Below are 27,801 nucleotides of genomic sequence, written 5' to 3' on the forward strand. Positions count from 1 at the left end.
GCAGATGCTATCGTAGATGGCATAAAACAACTTAGTTTTTACGGCGTGTGCACAGCCAAGCGCATGGGGATCGTAAAATGAACTGCCGTTTGCCGCAACCACCGCTCACAAAACCGCGGTTGCAGCGACCGGAGAGCTATCTACGAGCTCCGAGGACACGCAGCGGTAGGTTTTTATAAAAGAGCAAATACAAAAAATTTTTGAACAAGTTGCGGTTTCATCGCAGGGGCGAAGCAATTAATGCGAAAGCAACAACTTGGAATGTAACACTCAAAACAGCAAGCAGATCGAAACGTGCAGCGCACTGCTCACACACAAATGACGCACGGAACCGATACTCGCAGGACGAGAGCGAACTAACGTTTACCACTCGACACGTAGCACGCTGCTTAAACAAAAACGATGCACGATGCGTAATCACAGGTACCGATGAGTACAAATTAACAATTGTCCCAGTAGTTATACTTCGCTGTGTATGAAAAGCACGCTGTTTTCGCAAAGGGGGCCTGTGCAGAGACCAAAGTGACCTTTGTGGGCCTGGCAACTAACGCTGTCATTTCAGTGAATGCGGAAGGCACAGGATTCCCCCACCAAAGGATAAGCACGCCCCCACAGGCATCTACCCCCCACCCCCACTCACCTTATCCATGGGGCAAAGTACACGTGAGAGATAAGCAGGTGTCTGAGAGATAAGCAGGCATCGCGACAAGATGGGCGACAAGCTGGGCATCGAGCACGGGCGGCTTTTTTTTCTTCGTGTTCATATATATAGATACGTATACATATACGGTGAAGGATGACGGTGGTGGCGACTGCAAAAAAAAAAAAAAAAAAAAAAAAACAGCCTGGACTGTCCATATAAATGCTATCGCAATAAAAAGAGGCTGGATACGCTTCGGCGTTCTTGTCAAAAGAGTCTAGTAGTGAGCAAAGCTTTGACCCGCGCTTTTGCGGCAGCCAGCTGCACCATCCTGTCCGTTCACGTGCGTCTTAGGAAGACGCACGCGAGTTGTTTTGACCGAAATAGATTCTGCTAGTTGTATTGATTCTTTGAGACTCTCACCTTAGTCAAAAACTCTACCCTCGTGTGTTCGGCTACTCCTGGCCACTATAAGACTGCAACACTAATGTTCGCGCTTGCGATTGAGACCCCCCTCCCACCCCTTTTTGTTTTTCGCTATGTTTTTTTCTTTGTCCTTTTTTGTGCCCCCCCCCCCCCCCCATTGCAGAAATCTCCTGGATTCAGAATCCTTGAACTTGGCAGGTATGGACTTTCTCACTTAGCAAAAAACTGCTTCCGCTTTTTCGTTGCAAGCAGGTGAACTCGTAGTAGCACCGCAGCACGAACGCCGACTTGCTTTGCGGACGCGATAAGTAATCACCGAGAAGAGATGAACACGACTAACAATGCCTCCTGAAGCACATGCAGAAGTAACGAAGATAAGAAAAACCCGAAGTGTATGGCTGTCGTCGCCTCTTCCGAAGAAAATAAATAGCTAAAAAAGAAAATTCCCTGCGTTTCATTTTCTGCTCTCTCGCTGTCTCAGGTTTTTGTGCGCCCATGTTTCCTGCTCGACAACTCCCACTCTGCCTTGCCGACCTTGCCCTCCCATGTTGCCGTTGCCTCTCGCCTCGGCGCTTGTTAACCTGCAGCGTCTGAAGCGCCGGCGTTTCAAAAAAAAAAAAAAAAAAAGAAATCCGTCCTTTAGTATTTGTTTCCCTCTGCACCGTCGTGAGTGTTCCTAGAACAAGGCGTCCGTTCGCTGTGTCGTCTGTGTGCTTACCGCTCCGGTGGTCGCTACAGATTTCAGAACATGAGTTCGTTGTACTGAGGCGTTGTCAATATAAGGCGGAACTAAATTATCACTCGTTATTTTGAAAAGTTCGGAATTCAGAAGTAGGTAGTAGTGAAACAATTTTATATTGAAACTATTAGCAGTCGGTGCAGGATTTTTTAAATGTTTGTTAATGTGAAAAGTTCATTAATGTGGCATTTGTTCTACCATGATTTTGCTGCATCACCGAGTTGGTATGTTGGTGTAGCATTTTGGCTTGGATAGTCCTTGTTCTTATCTGAGGAGTTGGTATGTTGGTGTAGCATTTTGGCTTGGATAGTCCTTGTTCTTATCTGAGCTGTTGTAGCTTGGTAGGGGGTTCTTGAATCTCCATTGCACTGGCTTTGGGTGCTTCTTCTGTACGAACGAATTACATACCTTCTTAACCCATACCTTCTGTACTTTCTTTACCTATAACCATATCTTTGTACATTCTTTACTTATAAATTGCAGCTAGAGCAAAACTGATGCTCTCAGAATTCGCGATGTCGTATTGAGAAGGTGACACATAGCAATTTTTATCATCTGGGAGGAGCCCTAATTTCATCAAAGCTTTCTGATTGCACGTAAGCTTGCTTGGCAGACATGCATTGGCAGTTGACAAGGTGGTATCCTTCTTTGAAAACCAAGAAATCAAAGGTGCTTAGGAATTGAACTGATAATAATGTTTATAGCATTGTTTAATGTTTATAACATTGTGGCCAATTCTCCTGCAATGTATACCCTCCACTTCACCCTATTCCCCCTATCTTACAGAATACAAAAGACTTGGACAACCCAATGCCAGGGACAACCGTGGATCACACAGTCACACGTACAAACTGGTGAGTGATCTTGGATCTTAAGTTTTTTTTTCCTGTTTTTTTTTTTGTAGATGTCACATGCTCCGGCAGCTATGAAGGGCGATTCAATTGAATACTGCCTTAAAGGGCCCCTACATCTCCTCCGATATTTTCCCAAATATTTCAAGTAAACAAGCGCATCGCGTGCAGAATGCCATTGCAATCAATGATGCCACACACCGCAGCGCTAAAGCTTGCGGGCGTGCCGCAATTTCGAAAAAACAATAGTTTCTTCTTTTCGGTCTCTGCCATTGCTGCCACTGACATGTGTGACATCACCTGTGAAACTCGATGACGTTACCATTTTCGATGCTTGCGATTGGCGGAATGACAACCGACGTCTTCTGGTCACTCTGCAAACAGCTGTTCACACGCACCTTGCTGTTCTTGATCGTGTTGATGCTTGCGAATCGATATCTGCGGCCCGTAACACAACACAGGGTCCATACCGCCACGATTCGTAGGGGCACGGGCCGGCACGACAGCAACGACGGTTAGTTAACGATCAGTGGATACAGATGACGTACACAACACAGTTGACGGCGAGCTGGGTCATCTGAGTGGCGGATCGCGGCAACCGGAAGTAGACGTCTCGAACAGCGCGTCAGCAGTGACATATGCCACGTGAGATGAGAAGGGGCACTCAGCTGACTCAGGGAGAAGGTGCCAAGCGATTTGGAAGAGGGTAGCGTAGGAAAGAGGGAAAGAAGCGATCGTCCCGTTTCTATCGTCAAATGAACACGTAACCATTTAGAAAAATTCTCATGGCTACGTGTTTGTTGGTAACTCGAGCACAACTTCCTCACCTCAAGTAAATTTCGACCGCTGGGTGGTTTGGGGTCCTTTAAGTCTCTTTGCCGATTGTTTCAGCCACTCTTAATCAAGTTGCAACCAATGTTGCAAAATTGTTTTGATGGTTTTACTATAATCATGCTAAAGGGCCCCACAGTACTATTCGATCATGGTCAGGAAAAACTGATGACTGGCTGTCAAGGCTCCTAGGAACACCAGAAGCAAATATCATAGCACAGCTAGTGGCTTAGAACTGACAAATAATTCTGAAATTCAGCCTGAAATCAACTTCACTTCTCTGTATAAATGATGGCATATACACAAATTACTGCACAATATCTGAAAGTTCACGGAGCACTGTGAGCTGGGTTGTCTTTTGTGGCTACTTTGCGTCAAGTTGGCTACTTCTTGACCCATTCGGCGACGAAAATATCCAGCAAGTGCCATTGCTCTTTTATAGTTACTTTTTAAACTTCTGGTTTTACTTTCTCAAAGTGGCTTTATTTATTCATCAATAGTAAAGACTCTGTTCATAATACCATTGCTGTTCTGTTCAGCTCCGAATTTGGCGATATTAAATGACATGGCTACTTGGGCTACATTAGTCTTGAGTTCTGGCACTTTTTCCATTCCACCCAACGGCAACCCTGATTGTGAGCAGCAGAGCTATTGTGGCTGCCACAGGGTGCTGGAACGGGCCTGCTTGAGGTCACTGATAGCAAACTGCATGTTTGATGGGGGGAAAAAAAAAAACAAACAAAAAACACAGAAGTGCTCAAGGTCATGTGCGGTAACGAAGGGATGCATCTTCTTGCCCCCTTGTCATCCCCTCACCTTTTGTAACTTTCAGGGTGCTCGCTGCTACGAAAAGAAAGCATTTGAAGCATGTGACAAGTGCTTGTTTTCTGCTCATACTAGATGGACTTAAAAAATTTTTGTGGCTTGTGTTTTGTGAAGCAGTAAGACTGTTCCTTTATAACTAAGAAAGGTGTCTCTGGGACTTTTTGAAAACCAAATAAATTTACCTAAAATAACATATAAACAACTTGAAAAGGCCCTGCAACACTTCTCCAAGTAGCCACGAAATGGATTCTCTAATGACAGAGTGGATTCTCTTATGAAGCTTATTGCCTCGTGAATTCACTGCCGCAAAAATATTTAGAATCTGTCGAGTATGAGCGGCGCTGCATAGATATGTCGCACGCTGGAATCGCTTTTTCTCTTCTCTTGTCCCAACAAAAGTTTTGAAAGCTAAAGAGGGGAGAGGTGGATCCGGGGAAGAAGGCACACCACTCGCGCCTCTAGACCTATGGTTCTCTCTCTCTCTCTCTCTCTTTTTCTTTTGAAGCTCGACTTTTCAGTGCGATCGCACGGACACGTTGCAATCTTCTGCGGCGACCCCAGCAACTCCCTATCATGCCATGCTCAAATCAGCCCATGGCATGATACTAGTGCCTTTGACGCAATGATTATTTGCATCATTTGTCAAGAGAAGGGAGAGTGATTTTTAGTTTACTGAGTGTTTGTGTTGAATTCCTGGCTGCGTGCTGCGCCATAATATTTGGCTCGCATGTCTTTGAGAGCTTCAATTGCCACTTGGTAGCGTTCTCTCTCACCAAGCTTAAAAGATGTTGCCAGACCCCTTTAATACCGTATTTACTCGCATAATCCTCGCACTTTTTTTGCCGGAAAACCGATGCAAAGTTGGGGTGTGCGAGAATTACGCGGGGAAAACTTTCCACGAAAACGTACAGAGCGAAAAAGAAAACGAAGTGGTCGCAAATCGGGATTCTCACACCAGCAATTAACAGCAAGCCTAATAAGTACTAATTAAAACTTACCTCAACAATAAAAGCAGAGGTTCTACACAAGGCAAGATTTATTCGAGACACAAAAAGTGGAAGCAAATAGCCGAGAATTAGAATGCCATACACAAAGCTTGTGGGCGTTGCGGGCGTAGTGGTAGTGTTCGTCGCTCATATCGTCCGCATTTTCCTTCTGAAGAAATAAAGTTTATCATCAATCCCAGTTTTAGGCATACGGCAGGCCCAATGCGTTTTGGTGGCTTTCAGCTGCCGTCACCCGTAGCGAACACAAAACTCGTAAAATCCGAGGGGCCTACCGGCGGCCCTGTTGCCGTCGTTTAGTGCATGATCTATCATTTTCAACTTGAAAGCAGCCGTGTAGCTTCAGTATCGCCCCATAACGTGACAAGATTACTGACACAACATAGTAAACACGCCGCAGTGCTCACTTGCCACTTTGGCTTGGCTTGGATTGAAAACCGGCGCTATAGTACGCTTGATGCTTTAAGAGATGGCGCGCGCTATCACCATCTTTGGCTGGAAAGAGCAGACGACTTTATTGCGGCAGTTTTCGGAGGTGCGATAATTACTCAAGGAAAAAAAGAAATCGTATTTTTGTTGGGCGATGTGGGGGGTGCAAGAATTACCATATTTACTCGATTCTACCGCGCCCTCGATTGTAACGCGCACCCGGTTTCCACGACGAAAAAAGAGAAATGAAAAATAAGACATCGATTGCAACGCGCACCCATTTTACTCGTTGGCCCGCATGATCACACCGCTCGAAAAAACGACTCCTTTCGGAAGCGTCTTCTATTAAAATATGAGGTACAGCGGAAGCTTGTGCCCATCTGACGTGTAACAGAGCGTTGCCGTCACTGTAGTTTTACCGTGGATCGATGTCAGCACGCGAACTTGCTTTGTTCCCTTCTTCTCGACGATTGTGGTGCCAGGCATGTCGAAGTAAAGAGGCGTCTGATTGGCATTCCCGATTTGCCCAAGCAGGTAGCCGTTGTTGTGCCGCAAGTTCAGGACGAACCTATGAAAACTGTGAAGCTTTTCATCGTACTCCTCCAGAAGCTTTTTGCATATGCCCGTTCGCTTTCGGAGGGAAAAAGCCTTTTCTCTTCATAAATCTAGTTAGCCAGCACCTGCTCGCTTTCAACTGGCTCCGCATTAGCCCTTTTTCTAAGGCTAACTGCATAGCCCGCACTTGGAGCAGTTCTGTCGCCACGGGCCGCTCGCTGCTTAAGCACATACTCGCCGAGCAGCTCTTCAATAAGCGGAAACCGACCCTGCTGTGGTCCACTGAAGCCTTTGCGTGAAGCTTTGCTGTCGACAATCTCACAGAACACCTACCGTATTTACTCGATTCTACCGCGCCCTCGATTGTAACGCGCACCCAATTTCCACCGCGAAAAAAAAAAAAAAAAAACCACGTAAGACATCGATTGCAACGCGCACACATTTTTTCTCGCTGGCCCGCATGATCACACCACTCGAAAAAACGACTCCTTTCGGGAGCGTCTTCCATTTAAATATGAGGTACGGGCGAAGCTTGTGCCCATCTGACGTGTAACAGAGCATTGCCGTCACTGTAGTTTTACCGTGGACCGATGTCAGCACGCGAACTTGCTTCGCCCCCTTCTTCTCGACGGTTGTGGTGCCAGGCATGTCGAAGTAAAGAGGCGTCTGATCGGCATTCCCGATTTCCCCAAGCAGGTAGTCGTTGTTGCGCCGCAAGTTTAGGACGAACCTCTGAAAACTGTGAAGCTTTTCATCGTACTCCTCCGCAAAACTTTTCGCATATGCATGTTCCCCTTCGGAGGGAAAAGCCTTTCCTCCTCATAAAGTTAGTTAGCCAGCACCTGTTCGCTTTAAACTGGCTCCGCATTAGACCTTTTTCTAAGACTAATTGCATAGCCTGCACTTGGAGCAGTTCTGCCGTCACGGGCCGCTGTGCTGCTCGCTGCTAAAGCACATACTCGCCGAGCAGCTCTTTAATTTGCGGAAACCGACCCTGCTGTGGTCCACTGAAGCCTTTGCGTAAAGCTTTGCTGTCGAAAATCTTCTGCTTTTGTTTCCGCCGGTCCCGCACGCACGTTTCGGGAACTCCGAACGACCGCGATGCGGCCCGATTTCCGTCCGTTTCTGCACACGCGATGACTTTTTTTTTAAAAGCGGCATCGTGGTGCACTCGAGTTTTTGGAGTCGGCCATTCCACGCTGTCGATGCTAATGCACTACTAGATGACGAACTCCTCAGCACACGTACGAAGTGCCGCACATGAGAAACACATAGGCAGAAATGGACGACGCGCTATGCCGACGCACGTAGGGGGCGGCCATTTTAGATTTGCCGATGGCAATAGATTGGGCGTAATTTTTTTGTTCGTGCTCGATTCTAACGCGCATGCGATTTATGAACTCGCTTGACCGGAAAAAAGGTGCGCGTTAGATTCGAGTAATTACGGTACACAATCTTCTGCTTTTGTTTCCGCCAGTCCCGCACGCACGTTTTTGTAACTCCGAACGACCGCGATGCGGCCCGATTTCCGCCCGTTTCTGCACACGCGATGACTTTTCTTTTAAAAGCGGCATCGTGGTGCACTCGAGTTTTAGGAGTCGGCCCTGCCATAACGTCGATGCTAATGGACTACAAGATGACGAACTCCTCAGCACACATACGAAGTGCCGCAAATGGGAAACACATAGGCAGAAATGGCTGCCGCGCCATGCCGACCCACGTAGGGGGCGGCTATTTTGAAAATGCCGATGGCAATGGAATGACTGAATTCATTTTTTTTCGTACTCGATTCTAAAGCGCATGCGATTTATGAACTCGCTTAACCGGAAAAAAAGGTGCGCGTTAGATTCGAGTAATTACAGTATGCGAGAGCGAGGATTACGCGAGTAAATATGGTAAGATGTTCAAACAAAAATAACAGGCATATTGGTGTTTTGGAAAGGTCAGTTGCATGAGAAAGGGCATGAGAATCCACTTATAGAACTTGACATCTGTGCGGCTGGTAGCGTTGCGATATTCGCAAAATGGGATCGTTGAGGCCTTCTGAACAAATGAGCGAGCCTGTTTCAGTGTTCTGATAATTCAATTGTAGTTCTTCCCAAGGGTGCCGCAAAATTTCTTGGAAGTTCAGTAAAGGCATCTTGTAGACTATCATGGATCTTTAATTATGGCAAATTCTTTTGTCAAGTTTAAGACATTGATAAAGTTGAGCCAACAAAATAAGTTGTTTACCTTTTTTTGTTTCCTGTAAGAGTTGCTGCCATCCCCTTAACACAACCATCTATCCCAGTCAAGAAAAGGATGAAGCATTATTAGGTCGCACTTGTTATTTAGTTGTTCTTCTCCAAGCTGATTGATTTCTTCCTCCTGCTGTGAGATGGGGTTGATCTCTGATAACTGTATGTAACAATTGCTTTTTTGAACCTTGAGTGCTATTCAAGGTTCAAGAACGGACAAATGCTTTGGGTAACTCATAACTGTGGCAGCAATTCATCGGCGGACGTTTTCCGTTTCAGGAACGCTGCTGATAGCTCAGTTGAAGAGTCACACTGCACGTAACTAAAGCAATTTTCACTAATAAATGCACGCGTGCCGCTAGATTGTCTATTTCTGGACATCACGATTGATTGTCTATTTCTGTGCTTTGCCTCCACAGAACACGTAAATGGCGGGGATGCTTGGACACTTTTCCTGAAATTTTCTTTATCCATCGATCTTCATCCAGAAGAACTTTTAGTAATTCCTTCCACCAGCACATCCGCGTTCGTAATCTTTTTTCCGGTAAATGCCCCCTTCGAGCTCGTGAGTGCTAAGGTCTGATTTCAAAACTTTCATTTCTTTTTTGACAGAAATGTTATCTCATCGATAGAAGCATGCCTTATGATTGGACCACCCGTAATTCAGTTTTAAGGTGTGCAGCTTTTAGTAATGGGCCCATCGCTGATGGATCTGGTGTCCTTAAGTCGGGAAACTCACTCATGAGTTGGCTCGCTCGAACTCTGATCAAGCCACGAGTTTGAGTGAGTCCGGGTGCGTAGTATTTTGTAGACTCTCAGTCCGAGTGACCCCGCTTAAAGAAATTTTTCATGATTGTAAGTCTGAGTGAATTCGGGCCAGGAAAATGTCGCCGAGTCCGAGTCCAAGTGAGTCCAGAGGGCAAAACATATTCGTCGAGTCAGTCTAAGTGAGTTTAACATTCTTTTGCCGACCTATGGTCCTATCCACTTGTTTTTAATATTACTATCAGCCTTACTTGGATTTGTCCCATATACACTCGCGTCTATTCACACGTATTTGAAAGCAGACTGTTTCATACATCAATTTAATATATATTCGCCAACTCTTCCAGAGAAGTCTTATGTAGTCATGGTCTAGTGTCTAAAGTACTCTGCTGCTGACCCGCAGGCCGCGGGATCGAATCCCGGCTGCGGCGGCTGCATTTCTGGTGGAGGCAGAAATGTTGTATGCACGTGTGCTCAGATTCGGGTGCACGTTAAAGAACCCTAGGTGGATGAAATTTCCGGAGCCCTCCACTACGACGTCTCTCATAATCATATGGTGGTTTTGGGACGTTAAACCCCACATATCAATCAGTCAAGTGTCAGGTAGTCATCTTTTTCAAAAAAAATTTACCTTACTGGTTTTCGAAAACTCATAACTCTTATTCGAAGGTACTATATCAAACGGCATCCAGAAGAGCGCAAATGACCTGTGATATTGGTGTTAAAGAGCATTCGTACCTTGGTAGAGAAAGCTAATTTTAGGTGGACAGACTAATGAGTTGACTCACTCAGGCTCAGATCGAGCCATGAGTCTGAGCGAGTCCAGGTAAGTACCGTATTTACTCGCATAATGAACATACTCGCATAATAAACGCACCCCCAAATCAGTCATCAAAATTTGGGTTTTTTTTTCTCCCGAGTAATAAAAGCACCCCCTACATTCATCCCTGTAGTCCCGCTAACAGACATCTCGCGCCTCCTCACCTGTTGGCTCTCTCCCATTTTTTTTATGATTTTGCCGACCCCGCTCAATTACCTTGGCTCGCTCCCTCCCTCCCTTTGCCCATTGCCGCATGCCGTATTGTTTTTTTTTCTAGGTGTAATAAACGCATCTCTTACATTCATTCGCTGCAGTGCCGCTAACTGCAACCTGGCACCCCCTCACCCGTTAGCTCTCTTCCGTTTTTTTGTTACTTTTCCGACCCAAAAAAAGCAGCCAGAGGGTCGAGGTGTGTCTTAGTTGTGGGCTTCAATGCTCCACACAGCCTGGGGCTATCACAGCACCATTAAGAAGGGGGTGCGTGTTCACAACGCTGCACAGCAACATGGTCTGACACTGTGGAATGAATTGCTCCATCCAACCCGAGTGGGCAACAGCGTGTTGAGGGATACTAATCCTGATCTCACGTTCACTAGAGACATGCACAACACAATGTGGACAAGACTGCTGGACACCCTAGGGAGCGACCATCACATCATTCAAATAGAGGTGAACAGGCTCACGGCTCCGTGAAGATGGGAAAAGCTCGGCTCATGGACTGGACCGCCTACAGGAATGACCTTGATGGCTCGACTATCGAAGACATTGAAGCCTGGTTAAACAGTATTGTAAGTGTTGCTGATGGATATACCAAAACGATACACTTGAACGAAGACAATCCGGCACTCGATAATCATCTCCTTACCTATGGGAAGCTTTAAGGTCGCTTATCAAACGATGGCAACGGCAAAAGCTCAACCGCAAGCTCAAGGGCCGCATCGCCGTACTCGGCAGGCAGGCACAGGAGTACGTCGAAAAACCTTGCGAGCCAGAACTGGCGTTTTTTCTGCGACAAACTTCAAGTGACACTGAGCATAAAGAAGGCTTCACACATTCTTCGAGCTCTGATTGACGACACCCGCACCAAAACTAATCAAAGACATACAATTCAGTGGCTCATGCACAACTATGAGGGCACAGAGCACCCATTACTCCAAGAACTTCAAGCAAAGCTGTGTGGCTTTGTTAACCAGCAAAGTACAGTCAAACCTGAATATATCGAACACGGATATATCGAATGATTGCCTATATCGAACGGTTCTTATATTACGCGGGAAATCGCTTGCATTATTGATTTTTTATTTCGAACAAAGTTTGACATATAATGGATATATCGAACTCAGCCACTCGAAACCGCCCGCGCTCTATTGACAGGCGGCGAGCTTTCCCGCAACTCTCGAAAGTAGCGGTAGAGCGGCGGGCGTTTACGAATGCTGCACACATCGATGGCGCCGAGAGCGCCACTTTAACGTAGCGGCGTAGGCGCGCCGCAGCCTTGCGGTAGAGGTTCTTGGATGAGGAAAGTGAAGAGAAAAGCGCGGAGCTGTTATTGTCTTTCAATACGAAGGCACCCGACACGGCTTCGCGCGGGGGAAGGGGGAGTGGGAGGTAAAGATTGAGGAAGAAAGTATAGGAGGGAAAGGACGCAGACGACTGTCTCGGACGCGGCCCGCGCTGCCGCTGGGAAAGGGATAGCAGTCAGGCGAGCCGGCATGGGCGCGCCATGTGCGCGCTTTACACCCGGACTCGCGCCGCAGCCATGCAGCTTGCAGTCGTTGCACTCTCTATGGTGTCAACGGCACACTGTGCACTTGTTGCAAGCTCCTCCCCCATAGCATCGGCAGGCATCGGTCGTTGTGCTTGCAGTGTTCGTGCGTTCGGAGTTAGGCCTGTCGCGCGCTGTGGTGCGCGACAGGCCTAACTCTGAACGGCAGAGCTCACGGCGGAGCTCACGGATGTGGAGATTGTCGCCGAAGCTACTGCTGAGCAGCCAAATGAAGACTCTGCCGAGGTGGATCCCGCAAGCACTGATGGTGCCCCGCTCCCGACATCAGCTGAGGTCATAGCTGCCTTGGCCCTTGTGCGCCGCCACTGCAGCGCGATTGCAGGCACCGGCCTATCACTTATGGATCGCCTGGACTATATTGAGGACGCAGTCGTCAAACACGCCTCGGCCAACAAAAAGCAGGCTACTCTTTTTCAATAATTCAAACCAACACAATAAATACTATGTTTGAATCTTCAAGTGAGTATTTACTGCACCACGCTTGAAGGGTTCGGTTCGTTGGTTGTTTTTAGCAAGCTGTTGACACATTTTTTTCGTGATTTTTTTATATCGAATTCTGGATATATCGAACTATTTCGCGATCGCCGCGCCGTTCGATATATCGAGGTTCGACTGCTGCATCAACACTTCGACACCCAGGGAGTACCGAGGAGCATTTAACTAGACCAGCCTTTCACTCAGGCAGAGCTACACGTGGCCCTTGCTTAGCTTACGCGCAACAAAGCCCAGGAAAAGACAGTGACCAATAAGCACCTATGACAGCTACCGCCTCGGGTGTTAACGGCGCCCTTTTGGCGGTATAACAACTGCTGGAGGAAGAGCGAGCAACCACAAGCCTGGAAGCACTCGGAGGTGACCATGGTACCCAAGCCAAACAAGCCAATCTCGATTGCGAATCTTTGTCCCATTTTCCTTACGTCTTGCGCTGGGAAACTCCTTGAGCACATGGTAAATGAGCGGCTCACTATACACCTCGAAGACAATGGTCACTACCCGAGCACCATGTTCGGCTTCCGCCAAGTGCTCAGCACACAAGATGTCCTGTTGCAGATATAGGAAGATATACTTCTCCGTTTGAGCAAGCACAGTAAGTCATCTGTTCTAGCTCTGAACGTAAAGGGTGCATTTGACAATGTGAGCCACGAACCCATTCTGCGTAGCCTTGAAGATGTTGGCTGCGATGCCAAAACATATGCCTACATGCTGGCTTTCCTCACCAACCACACAGCCACTGTAGGGTTTGCCAATATCTGGAGCGAGCTTTAACTCCCTAATAAGGACACGCCGCAAGGCTCAGTGATATCACCACTGCTTTTCAACTTGGCCCTCCTTGAGCTCCCACGTCTCTTGGACGCTGTCCCTGGGATACATCATGCGTTATGCGCGGATGATATCACTATGTAGACAAGAGCTGCAAGCACGGGTGAACAGGAGGACCGACTACAAGAGGCGGTTAGCATCACTGAAGAATATCTCGACCTGCGGCCTCCAATGTGCTCCGGAAAAGTGGGAAATGTTAGTATTTGCGGCACGCACCCAGGGTAGACCACCAAGCTACGATGCACCTGACCCACAAGTATTTCTACAAGGAGTCCAAATACCACAAGTTGACACACTTCGAGTCCTTGGACTACATATACATAAAGATGGGTCTGGCTCTGCTGCCCTACCCTGGCTGCAGAATACCTTGACTCGGCTCACTCACCTAATCTGAAGGGTGGCTAACTTCCACAGTGGCTTCAAAGAGCATGACACCCTAAAAATGGCACAAGCTCTTCTTTACAGCCGCATAACTTACGGAACTCCCTACTTTAAACTGAAGACAGCGGAGAAATAAAAAATTAATCTGCTGGTATGAAAGGCTACAAAGTTTGCGCTAGGACTGCCGCCAGCTGCCTCCACTGACTGATTGTTTCGCTTGGGGGTTCACAATACATGGGAAGAAGTCACCGAAGCACACCTCATCAACCAGGTCGAACGACTCAAGCTGTCACCCACAGGGCAAGCCGTCCTTCGACGCACAGGGTACGAGACCACCCTAGAACCCAAGAAAGAATGCAAATGCAAAATACCATCACAGCTCTAAGAGTGCCTTGAAATTCAGCAGATCCCTCGAAACATGCATTCTCAACATCACCGAGCAAGGCGGCTCGCCAGGATTAACATGATCCGAAAAAACCATGGCAATGACCAGCAGGCCCGATACGCAGACGCAGTCAAATATCCTAAACGTAAGGCCTTCGAGGTTACCGTCGCAGATTACAAGGGCGCGATACTGGCATCTGCAACCGTCCTCGCCGAACGTGCAAAACAGCTGAAGAGGCTGCTGTAGCACTCGCCACCCAGATGTGTGAGGATTCCTTCGTGGTCTTCACCGACTCACAAACAGTGACACGGAACTACCTGAAGGGCAGGGTCTCCACGGTGGAGATTAGGCGACTAAAACGCATGGACAATTCTCCCCCTATGCATGCATCGTGTGGATTCCAGGTCACGAAGCTATCGAGGGAGATGAAGCGGCACACACCGCAGCCCACGAATGCGTCAACCGGGCATTCCCGTACGAGATCCAAGGCACCTCCCTTTTAACTACAGAAGCAGAGGCAAGATAACCCGTACCACTAACGTATCATGCATTACTGCAACATTATCGACTCGAACGCAGGTCATACCTTCTGCAGTATTGCAACGCACAAGACACGAAGGCACTGACTACAGGCGCCTTCAAAGCAACATGTTCACCCTCGGCGCACTCTTGCACCATATGAGGCCAATGTTGCACAGCTATATCTGTTCTCTCTGCAATGTGGCAGACACTCTGGCGCACCTCCTACTGCAGTGAAATGTAAGAGTCCTAAGGCTACAAGCAGCAGCACCACATGCGGACCAAGACCTCCTCAGTGAAGCGTGGGAGGCTACGATTTCCCAGCCGGGCCTGGTCGAGCAGCGGCAATGGGTTGCTTGAGCCCAGCAGGTTGTCCAGGCTAGAGGGTTCCTGGAATAAGGGACCTTCCCACCTTCACTGGCAAGCTAATTGAATAAATGTTTTCTCTTTCTCCCCTCAACCACCCCAGTGGTAGCCCGGTCCCCCCCCCCCCCCCCCCTCGTCTGTTACCATGTGCCTATTGCTTTTCTTGCTATCTGTGCACAGCATTCCCCCCCCTTCCCCCCCCGTCTTATCTGTGTGCCACAGCCAGGTTCACCAGTAGTGGGAGTGTAGAGACATTGCAACTGATGAGCACACAGACACAGTGAGTGAAGGTCACCAAACTGCAATGTCTGATGACTTCTTCCTGTGGAACTCTCCCCCCCCCCCCCCCCTGCCTTCTTTTATAGCCTGCTTTCTTTTTTTTTCTTCACTCTAACTGTCCCTTCATTCCCGTTCCCCTGTGAGTGCATGCTTTTGGGCGCCGCCCCTTGAGATCACAAGCAGAGTGCCCTAGGGGCAGTTAAATGATTGTTAGAAAAGATAGTCGCAAAGCATTTTTGTGGTTGGAAGATAGCGCCATAAACCACCCAAGATGAGTAAAGTGCAACAAAGAAGCTGTTTCCAAACAGTGTACACGCGTATGTAAACTGCGAAAGGCTAAGCGGCCTAACTTTTCTTGCATTACCGCATTTTCCCCTTCTCTCAAAAAAGGTTTCATAAAATTTACCCCACGTAATAAACGCACCCCCAACTTTGCTCCGTTTTTTCGAGAAAAAAAAAAAAAAAAGGTGCGTTCATTACGCGAGTAAATATGGTAATATTTTTGAGCCCTCGTGAGTTTGGCTAAAAAAAATTTTCGTGAGTGTGAGTCCGAGGGAGTCCAAAGCGCAAAACATATTTCATGAGTTAGTCCGAGTGGGCTCTACGAGTTGTCGACCTATGCTGGTGTCGAAAGGATCACTGTGAAGTGGCTAAGGCATGTTACACGTCCTCCCCTTGGTTTCCAGGGTCAGTAGCTGATGATTAAGAAATAAGTATTGTGGTATCGCATTCATTGCTTTTTGTTAATTCTCTTAGGGTAGTGGGAGGCTGTATTGCTCGAAGGACGCAGTTACTGGCGCTCTCTATATCCAGGCATCATGAGTCCTCTAGTAAACATTTTGTGCTGTTAAGACAACACGAAAACTGCATCGGCTCTTGGAGTGGCTATAGTCCCTTTAAGGGAAGACACTGGTCTGAAATTTTGTTTTTTAATTTTCAGTTTTCCAGCTGAATTTTTAATACAATGTTTTTTTCACAGCTGAAAACTAATATGCAATTAGTTTTTTGCTATCACTTTTAGATTTTTAAATATTGACTGTTACATAAACTTGCATTCTACCCAGTCTTTTGACATCTTCCTCATAAAATATTGCTACAAATTTGATATGACAGCATTCCATGAAGGCCAGGGAGTGCAACAAAATCATAATTTTATTTTTAGCTTCATTGGTACCAGAGTTCTGGCCTTAACAAGTATACTCATTAGAAATCTGAAACTGTTCCTTAAGTTTGTTGCTAATTAAATCACTATTGTGAATAAAAATATTACATTTTTTGGTTTTCTTACACTAATCAATGTATAAGCTTTCAAATGCTGCAAGAATTATCAAAATCCGACTGCTACATCAAAAGATACTGTGGGCAATGGCTTAGGGTGGGATGAAAAATGTTGTTTTGAGAAAAGGAGAAAAGAAGTTTAGGAACATGCTGAGCACTTATATATAACAAGAAAAGGTGTGAATCGGTGTATTAACCATGTTAGAAGCCACCAGGAATGTAGGCATCATCATTCTTCTTGTTGCGCTTTCTTTTCATGGCATGCTTGAAGTTTTCAGCATGCTCATGCTTCTTCTCCGATGCCACTAGTCGGCGACTGTCCTTTTCTGAGCATCTTTCAGCAACCACAACACTCTGCTGCAGGTGCATCTCCTTCAATATGGCGGCATCTGCTCTCCCTTTGGCAGCGTTGAACCTTGCGACAGCTTTGGCCACAGCAGCTTCATCGGTGAAAAGCGACGAGTGTTTGTTTTTGGACACGAGCGACCAGATGACGGAGTGCAGGCTCTCGTTTGGGTTCTGCGTTTTGCCTCGCTGACAACGCTCCAGCAATTTCTTGTCAGAGAGGCGTGTGTAAATAGGCTGCAATGCATCAACCACATACTCCGGCAGGTTGTAGCGATGATTTGGAGGAGTCTCCTGCTTGGCAACAGCCTTGTTGTACTTGCACCATGACTCTTCACCAGTTGGGCAGTGAGAGTGCTGAGGGCTTGCATCAGTAGATGCTACGTGATAAAAGGTTGCCCAGACAGCATTATTCATGGCCTCAATGCTTCCTTGGTTGCTTTGTAAAGCCCATCCATAATATGACGTGAGCTTTGTGACCAGCTCGCCTGTCAAGTTTGCCCTTGCCGCCAAGGCTTGGCTTTCCTTCGGCTCTTTGTTTTTGCAGGAGTTTTCGAAGTGCTGTGCCCATGCGCTTATGCACATGGTTGACACAGTCCTCTTTTTCTATTGGCACGAAGCCTTATACCTGTGCCTCCTGCAGACTGTTGAGGGCCCGGCTGTCTCCATCACACATGGTGGTGTAGCGGAGCACACGTCTCTCCAATGAGCGGCCAAATAAAATTTGTGCTGCTTCCACCTCCATTTGTCCTGGCTTACTGGAGGTATTCTTTTGGCAAGTGTGACCAGCTAGCCACTCGGCATACCTTGGGTTGTCCTCCTTCGGCTCTAGCTGGCAGCCCAAACAAAAGTTTGATAGGACGACGAAGTCGAGCACATAACCCGTGAATAGTTCAATCACGGTCCCTACACAAATATGGAATGAGAGGCCCCTGGTCAGCCAAGCCCCATCAAAGGAAACGGCAATATTTCCAGGATTTCCATAGTTGAGTTTGGAATACACCGTTTTCACTGTGCTCGCGCAGTCGTCAATAACGCGCGCGGCAGGGTTCATTTTCAATTTCACATAATCCTGGTATGTCGTGGTGTGCAGGCCTCTCCGTGAAATATTTAGGGCGGAAAAAATATCGTTGAGCGCAGTTTGCCCGTTTCCTGTGCTCATTGCCGTGCGAACTGCGAGCACGTTAATTTCGAAGGGGCCGTGCGCTGCGCCCCCCCCTGCTCTCAGCGAGCTCCATACGGTCCTCAGTTTACCGCTCGTCACATGTGAGAACAAGTTTCGCAGCTATGCCATATTCGCGGTCTTCCTTGGAGATTCTGCCAGGCCCGCCACAAACACCACACTTCATACACTGAAGAAGTTCGTTGACCAACTCTAAGCTAACGACGGTGAACGGCGTACCAGGCATTGCGGGTCCATCAGAGTCTCGAAAAAAGAACGCTTGTGTTTTGTGGCAGACTTCGATGAAAGATCTTGCAGAACATCGCTCGCACGACACTCGATGGCCACTTTTTCAGTGTCGGAAACCAGGGGAGTGTCGACGCGCACAGCTCTCGTGTGATCTTGAAAGGCGGCTATTGCGTCCGTGATCGCAGGTGCCGCGGCGGTAATAGCGCTGGCGCAGCCTGCTTCTTCCGAATTCTCGGCGGCAGAAGGTCTCGCTGGTGATAAGGTGCGGGCTCTCGGATGCCATTTTCGCCCTTTTCCAAACGCATGAGCACTCCGGAACTTCCGATGACCGCCTGCCATTGCACCGAATGCACTGCCATTGTTAGGTCTCCACGCAGAATGGCGGCTTGCACGCCGCTGTATAGCAGACGAATCCCTTCACGTCGAATAGGAAACCGGGAACTGCCCCACGTGACAAAAACGCACCAATGATGTGAGAATATTCAGTTTTTCATTATGTGCGATAGCTGCGTTGTTGCTAGACGAAAAAGGTTCTTCTGCTAGGAACAGATAATAGAAAAATGCGTCTTTAAAATGAGACCAAAATGGCCGCGCTACTTGGTGCAATTCACGCGCGCTGCGGCGTTGAATACGACCATTTTTTGAGGTGGTTTCTGAAGCGAAAATGGTTATCAAACTGACTTTGTGACCCAATAACTCGACAAATACGCATTACAGGGCTATAATATTTTAGGAACAGCTTCCTTAGACCTTAATGATTATGCAAAAAAATACTTAAAAAAAAAAAAACGGTTTTTCAGAAAATTTTCAACCTCCCATACCCGTGTCTCCCCTTAAGCAGCGCCCCGTTGAGTTACCCAATATCGGGTCAAAAAATGCAATTTTAATGTCATTGTGAGGAGCATTAGCAGTGGGGTTGTCATTTTGAAGGTCCGCGTCCTTGTAGTACGCGTAAAAAACTTGCTGTCGCTGCATGCGCTGTGTTCGACATCCGTACGGTGACTTGGATGATTAGAGAATCGCAGAACACCTCTTGCATGGATCACCGAAATAGCGCAACGATGGTGTGGAATCCTTGCGAGGAAGGCTCATTGCATATCCCCTATGGGAGACCAGCGCTGGTTAGGTGGCGCTCTGAAAAACAGCTCCTGGCGGTGAGTCGCGACACAACTCTGCTGCTCTTGCCCCGACGACCGGCTGCAGTGCTTCATTTTGGAATGAACAGCTCGAAAATCCATTGCACCTGTAAAAGTGGACTGTAGTTTAGGGAAGAAGAAGAAGAAGAAGAAGAAGAAGAAGAAGAAGAAGAAGAAGAAGAAGAAGAAGAAAAAAAACAGGCCGTGCGGAACGTGCAGCACAGTTTCAGCGAAAGCTAGATGAGTGGCCTTTCAGAACATTTTTAAACACTGTTCGAGTAACTGCTATAAGCATACTTGCTGGGTACCCTGGTACCCTCTGCACTATAATTATTTTTGTGTACTAGGTCAGCATTCACTATGCTATCATTGGTAATTTTTCGGAGAAGTGTGGTATCCACTACACACTTGTCAGAAACTTTGTGCAATTTTGCATGCAATGACTGATGACAAAGAATTATGCCTGAAGTGCATATGAGCCACAGATAATAGGTGATCAAGAAGTTTTGTAATGGGTTGGAGCATTAGACGACCCATCCGTTACGCAATTCGCATTGTGTGATGCTCGGCTGTTCTTTTGATGTCGTAAAACGCTTTATCATTCATATTATCGTGATTCCTTTCCCGATATCAAGCCTGCCTAAGGTCAGTTTAGAAACGAGTTCCAAGCAGTGGCGTGGCTCAGTGGTAGAGTACTGGGCTGGCACGCAGCGGACCCAAGTTTGAATCCCATAGTGTCATTGGTGTTTTCTATTTACTGAGTCAAGCACTGGCGTGGCTGAGTGGTAGAATACTGGGCAGGCATGCATCCCATTGTGTCAGTGGTGTTTTTTATTTACTGAGTTCGCTGTAAAACAAAAGAAACTTTGTCTGTAGGCTACTCACTTAAAGAGCACTCTAAAAAGGAGAGAATCTCTGCAGAGCGGACTGCGTCTATGCATGTGGCATAGAGGGGGCAGTGCTGTGGAGAGATGGCGACTCCCTTGTCATCATTTTCTGCTTGCGTGCTGGATTTTGCGCTAAGCTAGTGCCGGCTGAAATGCCCCATTGATAAGACCGAGCGGTGACGATACCACACTGCCCACATCTGTAGTAAAGAAACAACAACAACAAAAAAGAGAGGAAGTAGTAGCTTTGGCATCATTTTTTTTTCCTGGTGCCATATGTACACCCTGTCCGTAGTATGTATGCATAGAGACTTTGATCAAGCCAACTACCATGACAGCATAGCACGGGGGGTGTCATGCTCCTATGCTTGATAGCACGGGATAGATTTCTGACCACGGCGGCCGCATTTAGATGGGGGCAAATTACAAAGAACAACTGTTACCCACGATATATGAGAGCATTGAAGAAACCCAAACGATCACAGTTGATCGTGATAACCATGCTAAAGCGTGCCTCAAAATCGTATCTTGTTTGGCAAATGAAAGCCTAGCGATTGATGTTGAACAGACACCTTTATTTTAAGCAGACAGAGGCGAGCAGAAAAACTAAAACCGTGCATTAGGCAAACTAAATGAGTAAAAATCAAATACATTTGATTTTTCTCTGGCAAGGCATAAATTTCGATGTCGCTGAGCCATGGCAGCCAGTGAGAAAGAAGCTTACCACATCGGCCGACTCCAGAAAGCTAAGTTTCGAGTCATCTGCTGCTGTATTCGTTACAATAACCATGTATTTAGCACAAACTTAGTTTAACAGAGACACCTTAGCATGCAGTATTCATCGTGAGCGTATCTTTTATAACAGTTCAACGGCTTAGGCGAACGTACCCCTGCATAAATCTTGTGGACAAGGCCGCTTTCTTTCTATGTCACTGTTCGCAAATTATGTAGGCTACTTACGTGTATCATTCACTTCACGTGGGGGCACAGATGGAGTTTTTTCGAAACCGAAATCGCAGTTGGAATTGTGGTTTCGGTTTTGCTATAGGAGCATAGGGTACAGAAAACTTGCTGTAACTCGCAACCTAATGACGCTAGGAGGATAATTTTTGTTGCAACATATATGTGAATGTTTGGGCATGCAAGAAAAACAAAACCCTAAAAATTTATTTCGTAAAAAAAACGACTTTTGAAGGTGGCCTACCACCTTAGGGGAGATGCGGGTCGAAAAACGCGAGTTTTTTTCAAAATAACAGATTTTTAATTTTTGCCTGTTTTGATAACATTAGTACCTCTACTGTTATGAAAAAAAAAAAAATTACAGGTCGAGACTTAACTGGAAATGCTTTGAAATTGCATCTAAAGAGCAGAGCACAAGGTGCCTGTTAAAAGGTCCAAAGTGTGGAGTCTTCGAGCACCTTGCCGCCGTTGATGCGCTGCCGCTCGTCATTGATCACACGAGCCGAAGATTCAAGCCTCACTCTTCAAATAACAACAGTTTCCCTCGCTGATACAGCACAAGAAATAATAAAAAGAAGCACGTTTCTGCGCATTTTTCGAGCGCCGCGACTGGCTTATCACGTGGTACAGATCGGGGGACCGCCATTGGCCCCTGTGCGCCTGTACGTGGTGCGACGCCTATTTGCGGGGTCCATGTCTTGTCAAGCAGTGCAGCTGAACAATGCTTTTCTCGTGTAATTACCTCTGTTATGAATGAAAAAAGCCATTGCTCGCAAGTGAAAGCCGTTGTGCGGCACGCTCTGTAGGAATAGGCTACAAGCAGTTGGTTCGATTTGCGGCAGTTGTTGGCTTGCAAAAGCCAATGCATCAAAAGTCATTCGCACCCGTCAGCGAGAAAGTTCGTGATGCGGCAATGTATGACGTCAGCGCCAATCTTGTGAGGTCGAAAGAGCTTGCAGTGAGGGATCGTAGAACTTAGCAGGGACGACATTGCCATTATGTACGACGGTATGTGGCACAAACATGGCTGCAAAATGGCTTGACACTGGGCTTAGTTTCGATTTTGCAGTCCTGTCGAACTCCTTCTTAGCTTGCAGTTCGCACATGGCTCTGCCAGATGGAGCGGAAGTTTGGCAAGTGTTTTATGGCCCTGTCTGTGAGCGAAATGTCTGTGAGGATTCGGTTCGAAAAAGCCGAAAGGGACAAACTTATGGTGCTGGCGTATTTTAGTGGCAGTGGCCACTACAAGAAAAATTTTTCTTTTTGGTTGTCAAATTTCATCAGGTTTAATTAAATCTTTCATAAATAACAACATAACATAATATAAATAACATAAATAACAAATAACATAATAACATAAATAACATAATAACATAAATAACAAAGTATGCAAATGCAGTTATATAATCTAAATTTCAATATTTTATTGTATACCAAAAAATTGTTTTTAAACCTTTACTAGGGTAGGTGAAATATGTACTTTTTACGTCTATTATTTTTCATGCCTATTTTAAATTTTGTATGTGCATTTCTAATTAGTTATTTGCATTCTTCACTTTATTTCAAACATTACAAACTATGAATGGTAAAAAATTACGGAAGTTCAGGGATGAAAAGAGGTGGGCTAAAGGGTTAAGGTTTTCACTTTGTCATGTTACAGAGCTAAAAGTATGCAACTTGCAAGAAAACTAATTATATATTTGAAATCAGCATAAAAAGTTCCATAAACAGCTCAAGTTCCATAGCATAAAAAGTTCCATAAACAGCTCAAGTTTCATTGCTCTAGGGTGAATAAAAAAAAAAGTGTCTTCGAGTAGCATCTCCCCTTAAGAGGCTTTTAAATACTTCGAAAGAATAAGAGCCAACCAAAAAATGGAATTTGGCTTCAAATACCCAAAAGTATGAATTATCAGTTACAATTATCATGAGTCTAATATACGTAACATTCACGCTATACCCCCACCACCCTGTGACGCATTTACTCGAGTGCCCCCCCTCTCCGTGGGAAAATGTCGGTTTTTTTCTTTGTCCAGAACACACACGTTTTGCAAGTCTATTTTATGGTCCGTAGATTTCATATGTTCAGCCAGGGCAGTCGAGGTCATGTGTCATTTTGTGGTGACTTATTTCTCTTTTTCTTAAAATCACCAGTTTCACCGATGTGCTGGTTGTAAAAATTGTTGCAGCCTTTGGCATAAACAAGACCAAAGAAATTTATGCTTGGCAACTAGTCCTTCACATCGGCTAAAGCATTCCTTAGCTTCAATGTTGGTATACCCATGATTTTGATGTCTGTTGCTTTTACATATCACATGGCATATCTTACTTTCGAACCACATTACTCACGTCTGTATAGTTATGCATGTTTGTCTAGGCCACGATTTCGGCTTGGCTTGAAGGCCGTCAGGTTTGTGTGTAGGCTAGACGGCCATCAGCAGAAGCTTGGCAGGCTACTCATGCCTTTTGTTCTTTTTCGTCTTCTTCTTCTGCTTATTATTATAATATTTTTATGCAATAGCAAACATTCTCAGCTACACACTTATCGCTGGTAACTCATGTTTCAAGGGTATCACTGGAGTATCTTCAGCTAAATCTCTCATTTCAGTTTCGTGAGGTTGTCTAAATATTTCTGCAATTATTATTTAGCATCACATCTCCAGCAGAGTATGTAAATCAAGGTAACTGCCAACATTCGGGATTCATCTGTGGAATCAAGAAAGCTGTTGCATATTGACAAATTCCATTTTACCACTGCATATTCAAACGTCGTCACTTTTAAACGCTGTCCCCAGCTTTCAGCGGTCCAATGATTTTTGTTGCAGTTCAGTTGTCAAAGCGCAGAGACATAAAATACAAACATGCATGTGCTCGTCAGAAAAAGTACGAAAGAAGGAAAGAAAATTTTGCAGTACGGCTCTGTACTTACAACGTTGTCATTACTGGAAGTCAAGGCAAGGTACACAGAACAAGCGAGTAGTAGTTATTCATTTTTTTTTTTGCTGAAAAGCACCGTACTTACTCGCGGAATCCTCGCACTCTCATAATTCTCGCACCCTGCACAATGCCCAACAAAAATACGATTTTTTTTCTAGAGTAATTAACTCACCACCGAAAACTGCCACGATAATGTCGTCTGCTCGGTCTAGCCGATGATGATAGCGCGCGCCATCTCTGAAGTATTAAGCATACTAATATTGCACAGAGATTCAATCCAAATCCAAACCAAGCCAAAGCGGCAAGTGCGCCCTGCGGCGTCTTTTGTATGTTGTGTTGGTAATCTTGCAAGTGCGCCCTGCGGCGTCTTTTGTATGTTGTGTTGGTAATCTTGTCACGTTATGGGGCAATGCTGAAGCTACACGACTGCTTTCAAGTTGAAAGTGATTGATTGTGCACTAATAACGTCAACAGATCGGAGTCAACAAGTTTTGTTTTCGCTACTGGTGACGGCACTTGAAAGCCGCCACCAAGACGCGTTGGGCCTGCCGTGTGCTTAATACTGGGATTAATGGTAAACTTTATTTCTTCAGAAAGAAACTGTGACAATTCTGTTAAATAGCCATAAGCCCAATACTGACATCTTACGCTTACTTTTTGAGGGCTCCTGTCGAGCGACGAACGCTACCGCTACGCCCACAACGCCCACAAGCTTTGCTTTGGTGTTCTAATTCTCGACAATTTGCTTGCACTTAACTAAATCTTGCCTTGTATTGAACCTCTGCTTTTATTGTTGAGGTAAATTTTAATTAGTACTTTTCAAAGCTTTCTGTTAATTGCTGGTGTGAGAACCCAATTTGCGGCCACTTTTTCTTTTTTCGCTCTCTATGTTTTCGTGCAGCTTTTCCCCACGTAATTCTCGCACCCCCCAACTTTGCATCTGTTTTCTGCCAAAAAAGAGTGTGAGGATTATGCGAGTACATACGATACATTTTAATGGTGGGCAGATTAGGAGGGGGGTGCAAATAAGTGGTAAATACAGCAATCCAGGTCGAATGAGAAGTAATCTAATTCACACCCTAATTAGTTGAGTCAGTAAATACAGCAGTTCAGGTCGCTCAAATTCAATTTAACCCACACCCTAAGCGGCACGGCCTAGAGCCAATATAGTAAACTAGATTATACTCCAGTGACAGAACCGGCTAGGCTCCCGTGTTCTCATTTCACACTGATGCCTTCAGATGGCACCATTTCTACATTTCCTAGCACCTGTGACTGCGATGTCGAACTATTGCGGGTCCTTCAAACTTTCATCTGTGGTTACTTTTAACTTGTGTGTTCACATCCTGGCTCTTCCGAACATCAAAGAGCTGACTTGCTCACTGCCTGGATCAGGGGTTTTATTTTGGCCAGATATGCATATTTTTTCACGTTCAATGCACGTGCTCAGAACATTCAGAGTGCATTTGTTAAATATGTTTACTTATAGACGTTTTTTACGTAGGCGCCGCCATCTTGCTAGTGGGCGGCCCTTTTCTGGTCTGGCAACCAATTTGGCATGCGGGAAGCTTGCTGCTCGCATAGAAGAGAAGCGTGCGGCTGCGGTTTTATTATTCTTTTTTAGCGGTGAATTTCGACTGAAGTTATGCAGGTTCTTTAGAAAAGGAGTCTATGAGGCGTTCTGACAAGATTCAAGTCATTGAGGGCCAATCGTTTTATTATGCAGTGTCGCGAACCAGTCCGCCTCTGTTGATGTAGTATATTCACAGCACCGACTCGAAGAATGCACAGTATTTTCAGGTCTTTCATTTTCATAATGATCAACAGCACTTAGAGAGCACAGTGAATATCTTTTTTGAGTTGTAGTCATCCGCTTTCCCAAGAAGATTTTTTTACGCCACGCCATTGCATCGGCTACTGCTCTTGCATGAAACCGCGCGTTGGAGTGTTGTCCCACTGACTGTCTTCTTCTTTTCATCCTCCCTGTGTAGGTGCGACTTCTTTCTAGTGTCCCAGAAGGTGCGGCAAGGAACAGTGTCGCCTACACACTACATTGTGTTGCGGAATTCAACTGGGCTGTCGCCTGACCACATTCAGCGACTCACTTACAAGCTCACACACTTGTACTACAACTGGCCGGGTACTGTCCGTGTGCCTGCTCCTTGCCAGGTGAGTTGTTTGTTTCGACATTTTTTTTTTCCGTGGTAAAGCAGGGAGGCTCATCAAGTGGTTGGTGTAGCCATCTGGTTTTTGAAAACATGCATTGATAAAGCATCCAGTGTGCTAAGGGAGTTTGAAGAAATACTGAAAATATCAGGTTATGTGGTGGCTTTCTTGGTTGAATTGGTTGCCTAGCCAAGCAAGCTGCAAACTATTTATTACCGCACTATGCCCATTGCTGCACCAAGGCTTCTTTCCCAGCTGTGATCTCAACTTAGCCCACTTTTGTGCCAGGTGGTTTCGTGTTGTCTATGCATTTTGTCATTTGATTTTTTGGCTATCTTCCATTGTTTTCATTTTCTTGGCACTTATGTGATGTGAAAAAATGCAGAGGCGCAGTAGACTGTGCTACAGTCAAATCCTGCTACAACTAAATTGACAGGATGCGTAAAAAAGTTCGTTATAGCAAAATTTCATCGTAGACCACGAAATTTGATAAGATATGATGATTATGACTCGTCCTTTCTTACCAGCAAGTGCATGCACTGAAATTTCGCTAACTCGGCCGTACCTGGCCAAACACTGCATGAACGTATTTCCTTGTGTATAACATATTTTCTTGAAATATACAGAAAATGGAGCTTAAGTCGGAATGCTGGTTACACGAAAATTGTAGTGCACAAGTTGGACTTTGTACACGACATGACACTTACGGCAACGAGGGTGATAGAAACCCATTGAGACTGTTCATATAATTGCTATTGCAGTAAAAGCAGAACTGTGGTACGGAGCACTTGGCGTGTGCACCCCACCTGGAACGCGAGGAGTGAAGGTTTATTTGGCGCCTAAAAACCCTTCCTCAAAGTTCCCGTCCGCGACCCCGGATTCATTATTGTTTTTGTCGTCTTCCCTCGCTCTACCCCTCGTTAGTTCACCCCTTGCCTTCATTTGTCGCTTTTTGGTGGCCGGCAATGAAAACATTTTATCGAGCAAATAAAAAAAATGGGGAGGGTCTGTATTCCAGGACACATATGGCAACCTCAGCAACAGCTCAGGCCTGCAGAGCGAAGGCCTGACAGACCTCAGGGGCACTGTCGCGAAGGGCACCTTCTCACTGCTTTGGGGGTATGGTTGGGCTGAAGGATTGGTGGAAAGGAAGGGAAGTAGGCAGCCGCGCACTCTATGTGATGTAAAAAGTTGTGGAGATAGCTAGCGCCGTATCCTGACAGGCATCGGTATAACGATTCAGGTATATCGTATGCATGAAGTGCAGGTTTGGGAAAGTTGGAGTCTGCAGCCGGGGAAGTGCACACCCATTGAGGAGCACGGTGGTTATCACTTATGTTCCACAGTATTACTGGTCTGTCATTTTAGGTGCAGTGCAATATGCAGTATGCATATATACCGAGCTCCATGGAAAGCTAAACAGGAGTAAGAAATGACTGCAATATAGAATTATGATTAGCTCGGAGATTTGGAGGAAGGAGATTATAAAATTTAGCATAATAATCTTGCATCAGTACATCAAGAGT

General features: G+C 46.0%; 1 protein-coding gene across 1 annotated transcript in view; it reads left to right on the forward strand.

Annotated features, from left to right (window-relative positions):
- The window catches only part of LOC119161148 (piwi-like protein 1), a 292,627-nt gene that overhangs the window by 249,848 nt on the left and 14,978 nt on the right, over positions 1–27,801 (forward strand). The window contains exons 17-18 of the mRNA XM_037413500.2: positions 2,592–2,659; positions 26,101–26,278. Of these exons, the coding sequence (XP_037269397.1) occupies positions 2,592–2,659; positions 26,101–26,278 (246 nt within the window). The remainder of the gene's footprint in view (positions 1–2,591; positions 2,660–26,100; positions 26,279–27,801) is intronic.

The sequence above is a fragment of the Rhipicephalus microplus genome, chromosome X (genome assembly GCF_043290135.1).
Source record: "Rhipicephalus microplus isolate Deutch F79 chromosome X, USDA_Rmic, whole genome shotgun sequence".
Lineage (NCBI taxonomy): Eukaryota > Metazoa > Arthropoda > Arachnida > Ixodida > Ixodidae > Rhipicephalus > Rhipicephalus microplus.